This window comes from Pseudorasbora parva, chromosome 17, assembly GCF_024679245.1.
Source record: "Pseudorasbora parva isolate DD20220531a chromosome 17, ASM2467924v1, whole genome shotgun sequence".
NCBI classification, from domain to species: domain Eukaryota; kingdom Metazoa; phylum Chordata; class Actinopteri; order Cypriniformes; family Gobionidae; genus Pseudorasbora; species Pseudorasbora parva.
In genome coordinates, this window is record NC_090188.1 from 27,136,628 (window position 1) to 27,149,618 (window position 12,991).

Below are 12,991 nucleotides of genomic sequence, written 5' to 3' on the forward strand. Positions count from 1 at the left end.
GATTACCGAATTCGATTCGAGTCGGGGACCTAGTAATATTGCGGTATTTGACCCGGGACGAGCGCTGTGTGAACAAAAGCCGAAACTAATGCCGCAACGTGTACGTAGTTATCGTGCGACTCCTAGAGCTTGTTTTTTCAATAATACAACCCTGCAGTGCCAGAAGAGCTAGTCTGTGTTTTAAACGCAGAGAGTGTTCGTATACAAAAAAAAAACTAAAATTAAACAAGCAGAAATGTGCGCAAACTGGACACAAGTCGAGACCATGGAGCTCCTTACTATCCGCGCTGAAGCTGAGATCGCTCGCCATTATACGTCACATCCGGATGTCACGTGTCAACTCGACCCGGGACCGTAACGGATTGTGTGTGAAAGTGCACATATTACGGTATTTCGCTGGCAGTGTGAATGGACCAAATCTAGCGGCCCGGGAACAAATGCCGGGTCGCATTATCCGTGTATTTGCCGGAATCGCAGTGTGAAAGGGGCTCTAGTGATCTCCTGCCTTTCAATAGGGAGGAGTTTTTCCGACACCTTCTGCCTCTGATGGCTTCCAGTGTCTCTCCGACCCTTGGAGTGGAGTCCTCCAAGCCCTTAATGCAGTGGAATTATTGCCCACTGTCTGCCTATATAGGCTTTCGGCAATACACCAGCCTGCATCAACGGATCTGGTTTTCCACACTCACATTTGAGAGTGTACATAAGCGCACCGTCTCACTGCCCAATTCTCAACTGTTCTGGACAGACAGCACTAACCAAAAATAAAATAAATTTGTAACCAAAAATAAAAACAAGGTTATGTTCAAGCAGTTATAAAAAGAAGTAAAATAATAAAATGATGATACATAGATAAAGAGCAAATCAGATATATCAGATGTACAAATAGTGCTCCTTCAGTAAATATACAGCTAAACATATGTGTTTTTGAGTATGGATTTTAATGTGACTACTGTTGGAGCACATCTGATCTAATAAATATATATATATTACAAATATATATATAACAATGCCAGGGGAACAAAAAAAGTCACAGGTCTATGATTGGATCATTATTGCAGTGATTATTATGTTTCTAGCATTATATATTTGGCAACAGTTCTTCCAACCCTAACTGATGGGAGTGTATAGCTTTTATATTTGAAAGGTAAAGTGTTTGACATTAGTGCCACCAACATAATTCCATCTATTGCTTCTCCCTATAACCCAACCATGTTCAACTGATTAAAATAAAAATGTTTCATCAGATTTGATGAACAGACACTGAGCATGTTCCACAGGCTTTGTTTAGTCTAATGCTGTGTTTAAGTGTTTTCTCATACACACCGGATTTCATCTGAAGCAGTGCTATCATCTGCACACTCCCAGAACTCATTGCCACTCTTCTGAAGGCCAGCGTCCAGAAAGTCTCCAGTGGATTTTAGCAGCATGCCAGCAATATCACTGAAAAATACAAACATACAATAACGCCTTTGTGTACTTTATGATATGGCTGTTGATTTACATCTAAATTCCAACAATAATTTAATAATCAATAAAGTTAATACCATAGCAATGCTATTTTTTAAACACTCCAGTGAGAATGTAATTGCAAGCAAGAGAAAAGACTAACCAAAAGAGTTTCCCAGACTGGGCTTCTCCACCCCGGATGTATGGAGTGATGACTTTGGTGAAGTTCCACTCCTCCTCCAGCAGGTTCTTCAGGCTGTGGGAGGCTTGAGGCAGCTGCTGTAACATCTGGATCCAGCTGCGCATATAGTCAAAGTACACCTGCATGCACAGGCACACAGAGGTCTTTCTATATAAAGCTCATCTCAGATCATTGCTGTTCATGATGGAGATGTTGCTGGATTCTTCTGAACAACATTTTTAGGTAACACTTTACTTCAATAGTCAACTTTAGACATTACATTTAAACATTCTACTAACTATCAGTAACTTTGTAACTGCATGTTAAATAACTCTCAGAGTACTGGTAGACTGTCTGCTTAATGTCTGCTAACACCCCCAACAGACATTCTACTGACTATAAGCAACTTTGCTTGGCAACTACATGTCAGCTCTCAGAAAAAGTTGATATGTAGTTGCAAAGTTCCTAATAGTTAGTGGAATGTCTAACATGGCCTATCAACATAAAGTGCAACACAATTTAAATAATTAGACTTGGGCCCAATTTCTACCATTTCTACCCCTCAGACCTTCCATTTCCCCTACCCCTTCATTGTGTAAATTCACGTGAAGGGGTAGAGACTCAAGATCTCAAATTCTCTTTTAGCCATAGTGGTAGGGGTAAGGGGAAGGGCCAGATAGCCCTTCAAACTAAGATTTTGAGAAATTTCCCTGCATACACAGACTACCTAGAATGCTGCTAGAATGCATGTAGTGATGTCTTCACTCGGGATCGATCACTTGTGCATCGCCTAGCTGCCAGTTTATCTGTAGCTTGACGTAAACGTGCTATTTGAGTGATCTGAACACAATTTAATAATACCATTCAAAGAACATCTGGTCATTCTTCATAACACAGTCACTATATTTAAATCACTTATCATCTCTAAACTCTTGCGTCACCAAGGCAACAACTGGTATTGATGATGTGTAATGGTATAGTAGTGGTGTATCATTTCTTAGGGGGAATATTTTCACCCCTACGTCTTGCCACTTTGTTTCAAGGAGCATAAAATAGAATTGGGCCAAAGATCACATTTTCTTTTGACAGCCATCAAATCACTTAAAAGTTTTTCCTTATTTTAACACATAATAAATAATCCCTGGTACAGATTAGCACCCATCAAACACAGAAAACAGTAATGTTAACAATTTTACTATCTGTAATATCCTCTTGTGTGACGAGTACAGGCAATCAGGCATGTTTATATCAAACTCACGCCATTATGAAGAATCTGGTTCATATTTCACCTGAACTCTGGTGCATTATTTCATATGGAATTTAGCATAGCTAAATTCACTTTCTCTATGAATCAGTCACTTGGAATGTAAACGTAATTGCACAAAAAAGTTGATTAATAAGATAACATCATTACAGTCCAAATCCCACCTCTAGCATTTTATGGAGATCTTCCTCAAACTCGTCGATGTTGGCGTTAGTCTGCAGCCCCTGGGGGTCAGTGACGACGCCTCTCAGCATGAACTGGTAGTACTGTTTCATCAGGAGCCCTCCTTTAAGAACCTCTTTACACTCACGCACCAACTACAATACACAAACACACAACTCAGCCATTGTTGTAGCCCCTAGGAATCATTTAATGGGATTTAATTTAGTCATGCTGAATGTGTGGATAGCTTTTAAGAATTTATGCTTCTCGAAGAGAGTAAGGCATAATGTCCCAAAAGCATCACAGATCAAAACAGCCATAAGTGATCATTATCATTAAATTCAAGTCTACAACAAAAAACACTATCAATTATCTTCACAACTAAGCAAACAAAAAAGTAATGCACATATATAAACAATAATGTTATTGATAGACTCATATGTTGACACTGCCAGATGTATTGGTTGATAACCATGTCTCATAGGCCAGTAGTGGTAGTTCCAAAATCAATAGCCTTGTCAATGAATAACAAACACACGCATATGTATACACAAACGCGCATATAATAACCCTTTTCTATTTAAATAGAAAATCATTTTAAATTTTAATTTACTTTTTTGATGGCAAAGATGAATTTGGCAAAGCTGAGGTCATTGTTTTCAGAGTTGCATTAACTTTTAGAAGTCTTATTTGCTGCTCAAGAAACATTTCTTAATTCTTATCCATGTTGAAAACAGTTGTGCTGCTTAGTATTTGAGGGAATCACAATTTATTATTTTTAGAGATGCACCAAAATTAAAATCCTGGGCCGAAACCCATGCCCCTGGCCAAAAACCGCAAATGTGTTTTTAAAAATTATTTATTTATTTTAAATTAGCTTATTTTTGTATAATTGTAATAACATTAGATTTTTTTAATTAAATATAATGATTTCAATTATACTGAATTTGAGGGGTTTAGATAAAATATACTAATAACAATCATAGATAAAATACAGTATAACAGTTACAAATAATGTGAGGTCTAAATGTAATGTATTATAATTGGGTCTAAATGTAGAATAACACTATAGTGTTCACTGTGTAAATTAAATACATATTAATATTTGTTAAAGCTGTGTGCTTTTGTTTTATTAACATTAATGATTTAGCAGTAGGTATTTATACATTGCTGTCACTAAGACTAATCAATCAGCGGACTGATTCATGATTCGGATCGCCAATGTCACGTGATTTCAGCAGTTTGACACGCAATCCAAATCATGAATCAATACATTGATTTATGACCGTTTGAATCTTTATTTGAGGTTTGAAAACAAACACGGAAAAGAAGACAATGCAGAATAAAGCCGTCGTTTTTGTTATTTTTGGACCAAACTATTTTCTTAAGCTTCAAGAGATTCTAACTAACTAAAGCCCCTTTCACAATGCGATTCTGGCGAATACACGGATAATGCGACGCGGCATAACCCGTAACGGTCCCGGATTGAGTTGACACGTGACATCCGGATGTGACGTATAATGGCGAGCGATCTCAGCTTCAGTGCGGATAGTAAGGAGCTCCGTGGTCTCGACTTGTGTCAAGTTTGCGCACATTTCTGCTTGTTTAATTTTAGTTTCTTTTGTATACGAACACTCTCTGTGTTTAAAACACCCGACTAGCTCTTCTGGCACTGCAGGGTTGTATTATTGAAAAAACAAGCTCTAGGAGTCGCACGATTACTACGTACACGTTGCGGCATTAGTTTTGGCTTTTGTTCACACAGCGCTCGTCCCGGATCGAACCCCGCAATGTTACTAGGTCCCCGACCCGGGTTCAATTCGGTAATCAATTCCGGGACGTGGTTCCTTCTCACAGAAGGGTCCGACGTGCAGTGTGAAAGGGGCTTAACTGATGTCACAGATGGACTACTTTGATGATGTTTTTATTCCCTTTCTGGACAGCAACAATAAAGTGTGCATACACTTAGATACGCTCTCGGACTAAATATAAAATATCTTAAACTGTGTTCCAAATTTGAACGGAGGTCTAAGGGTGTGAAACAACATTAGAGTCATTAATGACAGATGAGTCATTAATAACATCAATTTAATTTTTGGGTGAACTAACCCTTTAAGATAAAACTGTGTTTATAGGAATATGGAGATGCAAAAGATGCTGTTTGCATGCTATCTGAAACATGCCTCTGCATCCGGCTGTGCTGTGTGCAAAGATAAAAGCGCGCGAGTACTGAATTGATCATTAAACTAATGCGCAAAACACATTCGTGCCGAACCGTAGGGCCTGGTCTGTACGGTGAACTATGATCTGTTACACCCCTAGCATAGAGAGGAATATTGAGTGGAGCTTTACCTGTGATAACAGCTAAAGCAAGAGTGAAACCTGAGTGCTGAATACTGAGGTGTGGGGTACATATATTTTCAGTTCATATTTCAGGTAGTTTGTCTCTTTCATACAAAAACCAAAAATACAATTTTCTGCCGATGAAATTTTAACACATCCCTAATTATTTTCAGAATTCTTTGATCAAAGAATGTTAAAAATAAATATTTGAAATAGAAATCTTTTGTAATATTAGAAATGTCTTTTGTCAGTTTTGATCAATTTAATGCTTCATTGATTTGCTGAATAAAAGTGCTAGTCCGAAAAAAAGTTACGATTTGTGTTTGTGTGAGTGTGTGTGTCAAATATAACTTATTCTTAAGCAATATTCTCACCAGTGTTCAATCAACTTTGACATTTTAAATCTGCATATTTGTGATATTTTTTAGGGCATTTTCCCCCTAATCTTATTAAATATAGGCTAGGCTTCAGGTTTGAAATTATATTCTTAAATTTGATATATACATTAAATTAAAATAAGATACTATAGAACTGTTACCAATCAAATTAAATTATTTACACTGAAAAATGACTACTGTATCTATCATATGTTATAAATATAAAAACTTCACATTTTAAATGTTTATCGCAATTTCTCTGCATGAGCGCTTTTTTGTTTTGATTTCTTCTCTAGATGCGCGAGTGTCAACAGAGTGTTGTTACCTTCAGTTCATTACATTATATTATCCATCCCTACTATCAATCACCACATATACTAAATTAATGCAGAATCACTCGTGCATTTTGGTGATTCGTTAGTTATTTTTAGTTATTGCCGTTTTAATCAGGCTCTTGTCTCGGGCAGGTAAAATTCTCTTTCAATTGTCCCTTCAAAAAATCCACTTGTCCCGGATAAGCGTCAATGTCGAGCCCTGCAGTGCATCTATGTGAGTAAGTACTGACCTGCTTGATGCTGAGCAGGGACGGTTCTCCTGCAGGCCTTTGCTCAAGGCGCAGTTTTAGGCACTCGTGAATAACATTTAGCAGCACACGGCAAAGCACCAAGAAAGCTGGCCGGAATGAGGGCAGGTCCATATCCATTAGCTCCTTCCACGATACTCGTCCCGATCCCGTCTCCTCCTCCACCTGACCGGACACGTGACGAGATAGCTCTGGAAGGTAGTCACAGTGCTGCAAAGAATAACCTGGAACCGCTGACAACTAACAGGAACAGAGAAGAACATGGACATGGAAAACAGAAACAGAAGGAATATGGACATGGAAATTCAGTTATGGCCATAAAAAATAACAGCGATACTGATAAGAAAAAATGAAAAAGAACATGGACATCCATCCCATTAACGGAAGAGTTTATGCAAATAATTAGTTAATTTTGAACTCACTCATGTTGTTCCAAACCCATATGATTTTCTTTTATCCATGTGAGTGAAACATTAAGTTAATAAATATGTTTTACTGAATACGGTTATCCGTAAAACAAAACTGGTTAAAATTATTAATTCACAAATTTAGTTCTCGAAATCAACTCACTGACAAAGTACGGGTAAACAGCATAGAAATCATTGAATAAGGGGTGGGCAATATTATCAAAATCTAATAACAATATGAGTAATTTAATACAACTGATAAATATAACATTACTGTTATTTTTCGATGCAAATATTTTAAATGCAATTTAATAAAACTGAAATAAAATAAATGTAAAAATAAAACCCTTCATTGTCTTCATTATATGAAATAAACATACACTCTATGAATCTCTGTGAAATACACACTGACTCTTATTAAAGCTACAAAAAGTAATTTTGTCAAAACCTGTGAGTGAATTTCTCATCTTTTGTTGTTTGTTTAATATTCAGGACACAGACGGCAGCTGGTATATTAGGCTGATGTCACTTTAAGAACTAATGCACAGAACTAATATACTGCCTTGCATCTGATTTTATCCCAAATGTTCACTTAAGACGTAGCACAAAAGTGTTTACATTAATACTCACCAAGACAGTCAAGTACAGTAAATCACAAAAAAAGTACTCTATTCAGTGCTTGGTGTGCTTTATATGCACATTCTTCAGGTGTCTGTAAGAACATGTCAAACACCATAATGTCAGTTTAAATTAACAATAAAGTAATTGATTAATCGTTAGCCTTAATAATGGAATGTGTGTCTAGAGCAGTGACTTATAGTCGAAAGCTTGACAGGGTGTGCAAATGCTGCTCAATGTTTCTCACCCAATCAATGAAGGGTTTTAAGTCTAAATAAAGGGCTAGTAGGATTGTAAAATTAATCGTGTGTGAGTGATCATTTATTACATTACTTATTTAAAATCAAATAAAATGACTAATTCAATGAGTCATCAACACTGCCTCAGATGTGTGCTGGTCAGAATGTGTAACTCCTGTTGTAATGTGGACACGCTCTTCCCACAACAACACGCTGAAAACCCGCAACTAAACCCAAAGAATTCAAGATTTACAACAATAGTGTTCTCATTATAATATTATGTAATGTGACAGTCGCAATCATAGTTATTATTAGTAGTGCGTTACTGATTGAGCTGTGGACGCTGAATGAATACTGGTAAACCGAAACCATTTGATAACGGGTTGTTTAAAGGGTTAGTTCACTCAAAAATGAAACTGATGTCATTAATGACTCACCTTAATGTCGTTCCACACCTGTAAGACATTCATCTTCGGAATACAGTTTAAGATATTTTATATTTAGTCTGAGAGCTTTCTGTTCCTACATTGAAAATGTGTGTACGGTATACTGTCCAGTTCAAGAAAGGTAATAAAAACATCAATAAAGTAGTCCATAGGTGTCATCAATCATCAGTTGGTTAGTTAGAATTTTTTGAAGCATCGAAAGTACATTTTGGTACAAAAATAACAAAAACTATGACTTTATTCAGCATTGTCTTCTCTTTAGTTTTTGTTTTCAATCCACATTCGCGACTGCGCAGTGACACTGCTGACGTGTTATCTGGGGCACACGAGCTTCGTTTATAGTCTGAGGGAGACTGCGCAGTCCTGAATGCGGATTGAAAACAAACCCTGAAGAGAAAACAATGCTGAATAGTCGTAGTTTTTGTTATTTTTGGACAAAAATGTATTTTCATTGCTTCAAAAAATTCTAACTAACCAACTGATGTCACATGGACTACTTTGATGATGTTTTTATTACCTTTCTGGAAAGGGACAGTATACCGTACATACATTTTCAATGGAGGGACAGAAAGTCTCTCAGACTAAATATAAAATATCTTAAACTATGTTCCAAAGATGAACGGAGGTCTTACAGGTGTGGAACGACATTAAGGTGAGTCATTAATGACATCATTTTCATTTTTGGGTGAACTAACCCTTTAACTCAAAGAAACGCATCCTATATGAGATTAATCAGATATATACTAAATAAACATAATATTACAAATTATATCTGTACAAAATGACGCAAAGTGAACTTGAACTAAGTTACGTGCTATTCAGGATGTTTAACTTTCCATAAAACTCTGCTGAAACCGCAACTAAACCCCTATGATCGTTGATTAATTGTTAGCATCCCTTATCAGAACAGCACACAAGTACATAGATCCGTTTGCGTCTTATTGTGCTTAAAAAGGTTTAAAATTGACTGAAGGTTTAAACTGGCAAGGTTTAATTGGTAAAGCACCTCAACATGATTTGAGTGTAATCGATAGAGACGATAATCCAAAATCTCTACCGGTGGTCAGATTTGTACTGGTTTACCATGTCTCCTGGTATATCGTCCACCCCTACAATGACCTTTTGACCTTTATGGAACTTGAAGCTCCTATTCCCATTTATAGCAACTGGATGAAAGAGCAACCAGTACAGTTGCCCTTTTGTGCTCCACAGAAGCAAAAAAGTCATACAGGTCTGGAACAAAATTAAGGTGAGGTAATGATGAAAGTATTCTCATTTTGGGTTGAACTAATCCTTTAAAACAACTTCTCTCATTCTTTCCAAACTGCCATGAAGCCAAAAGGAACAGTTTCGCATTTTCTCTGATAATCCACACATTTAGAGCCAAACGAATGTCCTGGCAGCACCACAGTTGCTCTCTCACCTCTTGAGCCGGCATGTGACTCAACAGAGCAGTTCTTGACCTCTGCAGCGAGCGGTCCATCAGCTTGTGCAGTCTGAGGATCAGTTTACGCAGTCCCATCTGTTTAAGTGCTTTATCCACAAACGGCCTGTATATGGCAGTAGGACAGTAGCAGGTCTCATTGTCCCGTGGGAGAAACTCCTCCTCTGACATGAGGCGTGAAAACTTTGGCGTGAGGCAGGGTGACTGCTCCCCATCACTGGTCGCCTCACTCAAGGTCCTTTCCTCCCCATCATTGTCGGCGGTAAAGGTAGCCGTGGAGTCTGTCTCTGTCTCATCCTCATCATCCTCATTGCCACGGGAACAGCGAGGCGAGGGGATCTCAAAGATGGGCCAGCCGATGCGGGAAAGGTCCCTGAGGCCCAGCACAGTGCCCATCACACGCAGCTTCTGGTTCAGGTCCTGAGTGATATTGAGCCACAAGCAGAGTGCCTGCACCCTGCCCTGGAAATCCCGAGCTGCATACTTTTCGTAGTCCTTCTGCAAGGTTTGCAGAGATGGGTACAGAGCCTCCACTGACTCCAATAGAGACATGACCCGCTTGACCTGATCGAAAGCTACTCGCTGCCTTTGCAGGTGCTCTCGGCACTCCAGTGGTGAAGAAAGCGGAGCGGCGGCGTCAATCTCACCCCAGGACGTGGAACAGGTGCTAAAGCTAAACGGATCATTCCTGCAGTTGGTTTCACCAGGGCAGTAGTTGCTCTCTTCAACCGAGACACTGCTCTCAAGCCTGGCTAGGCTCCTATAATCCACTTTGAAGTGCAGAACCTCGTTGATGATGTCAGGTATGGCTTGGCGGGCAGTGTAAAGGTACAGGTCCTGCTCCATGACGCTACGGCGAGCATGCCAGGCCTGCAACTCCAACCAGATGACCTCGTTGTTCTGACCCATGATGGCAGTGTTCTCCAGGCCTCGCTGCTCCTTCTCCTTCTTCTTGGATGACATAGAGGTAAGCTTAAGCAGCAGCCGCAGAGTCTCAAAAAACTTGAGACGGTCTGCCGGACAGTCTGTGCGTGAGGTCTGCCGGTGGGTGCGCACAGGCAGCATGCCCAGGCTTAGATAGGGCTTGCGGGGATCCATGTTTCTGGAGCCAATTGTACTGGACTTGGATACCGAATCCAGCATGAAGGAGTCCTCGAACTTGCTGTCCCGCTCGTTGGAGCGCTGGTTGAAGCGCTGCTTCTTTTCCTGCTTGTAGCTGTGCTCTTCAGGAGGTTCGGCTGATCTGGCTCCTTCACGTTCTCGTTGAGACAACGGGTTGGAGGAACACGGCTTCTCTGTTGATGAAAGAGATGAAAGTTGGTGACTGATGACAAAACCATGTATTACAATAAATCCTGTTTCTATATCTACTTTTACTCTGCACTGCATTTTTTATTTATGTATAAGCAATACAATAGTACATTACTAAAACTATAACGGGCCAAGTTATTTATTATGCTCTTAAGATCTGGGACCATTTTGGGGATTTCCACCTGGATTTTGCTTAACCAAATTGAAAAGCTCGTCTAAGTTCAAAATGTTGGTGTCATTTTACAGGAAACCTTTTGAAGTTACATAAAACACTGCTAAAAGTGATAAAGTATATGTAAGTATATGTTGTCTAAGCTGTAATAACTGTAATATGTCTAACTGTAATACTTTTTTTAATATAAGTTCAGTTTTGAAAGTATGTAACTCAGGCCCTGTGTGCTCTAGCTCAGACAACCTATACTTACATGTTTATCACTTTTAGCAGTGTTTTATGTAACTTCAAAGGGTTTCCTGTAAAATGACACCAACTTTTTGAACTTAGACCACTGTATGTGTGTATGGGAAGCTTTTCAATTTGGGTAGGCCAAATCAAAGCAGAAATGGTACCAGAGAAATTTAGTGTAAATGGTTTACTTTGTGTAAAACAAATGCCAACGTGATGCATAAAGTAGAGACTCTAAGCTTTCAAATGGTACCACATACAAGGTCAAAGCTTCTTCACAGACATTTAAAATTGAAAGTATATACATGATGTTATTCCGGACCCTGTACATGGTCAACAGTTTAAGCGTTTATTATCATTAAATATTATTTTTTTGTTTTAATTTTTCCATCTCCTGTGTTATATACAAACATCTCTGTGCATTGTTCATTGTATTTAAACTTTGCTTAGTTGTTGCAGCCCTCAATGTTATTTTTCAATAAAATCCTTAATCCTCCTTTTTTCTGGAGGTACCAAATGCTTCAAATGCATCACTTTTCATTCAACATGATCTCAAGTGCTTGATGTCACTCCAGAATGATGGCTGTGGACCACTGATGTTATTGGGGCCCTAACACCATATGCTTCAGAAATTTGCAACAGTAGGGGCTCTCACCTTTGCCCTTTGACCCCTGGCTGTTTCTCTGGTGTTTGATGGACAGGCGTTTTATCTGCCTAGGAGTGCGGGGAGGGGAGGTGCTATAGAGATTCTCCTCTTCCTGGCTGGGCTCGTCCCAAGACTCATCCACCTCAGTATTCTGCTGGGGCACATCTTTGGATGAGTTCTTGAGCCTGAACAGAAATCAGAACAATCCAAAATATGATTATGGCAATGAACAGCTTTGGTAAACCACATTTTTGACATCAAAATGGAAGAACTTAAGAAAATAATTATACAGCTAAGTCAAGAAACAAGGTATATCTGTGTCTACATACTGTAGCTAAGGAAATCTTGGGGGGAAACCTAAGGATCCCCATCACGTGTGGAAAAAATTTAAATTAGAGTAGCAAGAATTAGTCAAATATATTGTGATTACTGCACTTCAAACTGTCATGAGATCAACATTTAACATTTCATATTGCTGAATAAAAAAAAACTCTGAGGGTGACAACTTGAGTCATGTTTAAAAGAACTGTATTCCAAGACCAAAAGTGAACTAGTAAGTCTTTAAGAGATTTTTTTTTAAAGCATCGGAAGAGCACATACATCCCCATAGACAATGAAAAACCAAAAAAGGACGGCATTTGCTAGTGGGAGGGAGCAAACTGGTGCAAAACTCCCCATGATACTGAGACAAACTGCATATGTAGGTGTATTTGGACACGTGCATGTCTGTGTGTTTGTGTGGGAGGAGAACGATATTGATATGGGGCCATTGTCAAGCAATGAAGGAAAGGATCACTATTCACAGTGGGGTCAGATTTTGGTTGACTTAATCTGTGATTTCATTCACAAAGACCGCTCTAAGCAAAGCCAGAGTCATCCATCTGCCCCTCACACATACATCAATTCCCCCGCAATCCCCCAGGGAGTCTCCAGGCAGACCAAAAGTCCTCCCAGACACCTGCTGCAGGGTATTGTGGTCCTCGTGCCAGAACATTCAGACGCAGACCGCCGACACCCCGCACCCCACCGTTGCCGCCACTTAACATATGGATACCACCACAAGACCTATTATTTACATTTAGCTTACTCACATCACAAAAAAGAACAACAATTTGGTACCA

General features: G+C 39.1%; 1 protein-coding gene across 2 annotated transcripts in view; it reads right to left on the bottom strand.

The window, feature by feature from the left end:
- Nucleotides 1-12,991, bottom strand: part of map3k4 (mitogen-activated protein kinase kinase kinase 4) — a 69,966-nt gene that overhangs the window by 23,070 nt on the left and 33,905 nt on the right. For both annotated transcript variants that reach the window (XM_067422231.1, XM_067422229.1), the window contains exons 2-7: nt 11,880-12,055; nt 9,490-10,805; nt 6,339-6,596; nt 3,056-3,208; nt 1,610-1,767; nt 1,324-1,440 (exon numbers count right to left, since the gene is read on the bottom strand). In XM_067422231.1, coding sequence (XP_067278332.1) covers nt 1,324-1,440; nt 1,610-1,767; nt 3,056-3,208; nt 6,339-6,596; nt 9,490-10,805; nt 11,880-12,055 — 2,178 coding nt within the window. The remainder of the gene's footprint in view (nt 1-1,323; nt 1,441-1,609; nt 1,768-3,055; nt 3,209-6,338; nt 6,597-9,489; nt 10,806-11,879; nt 12,056-12,991) is intronic.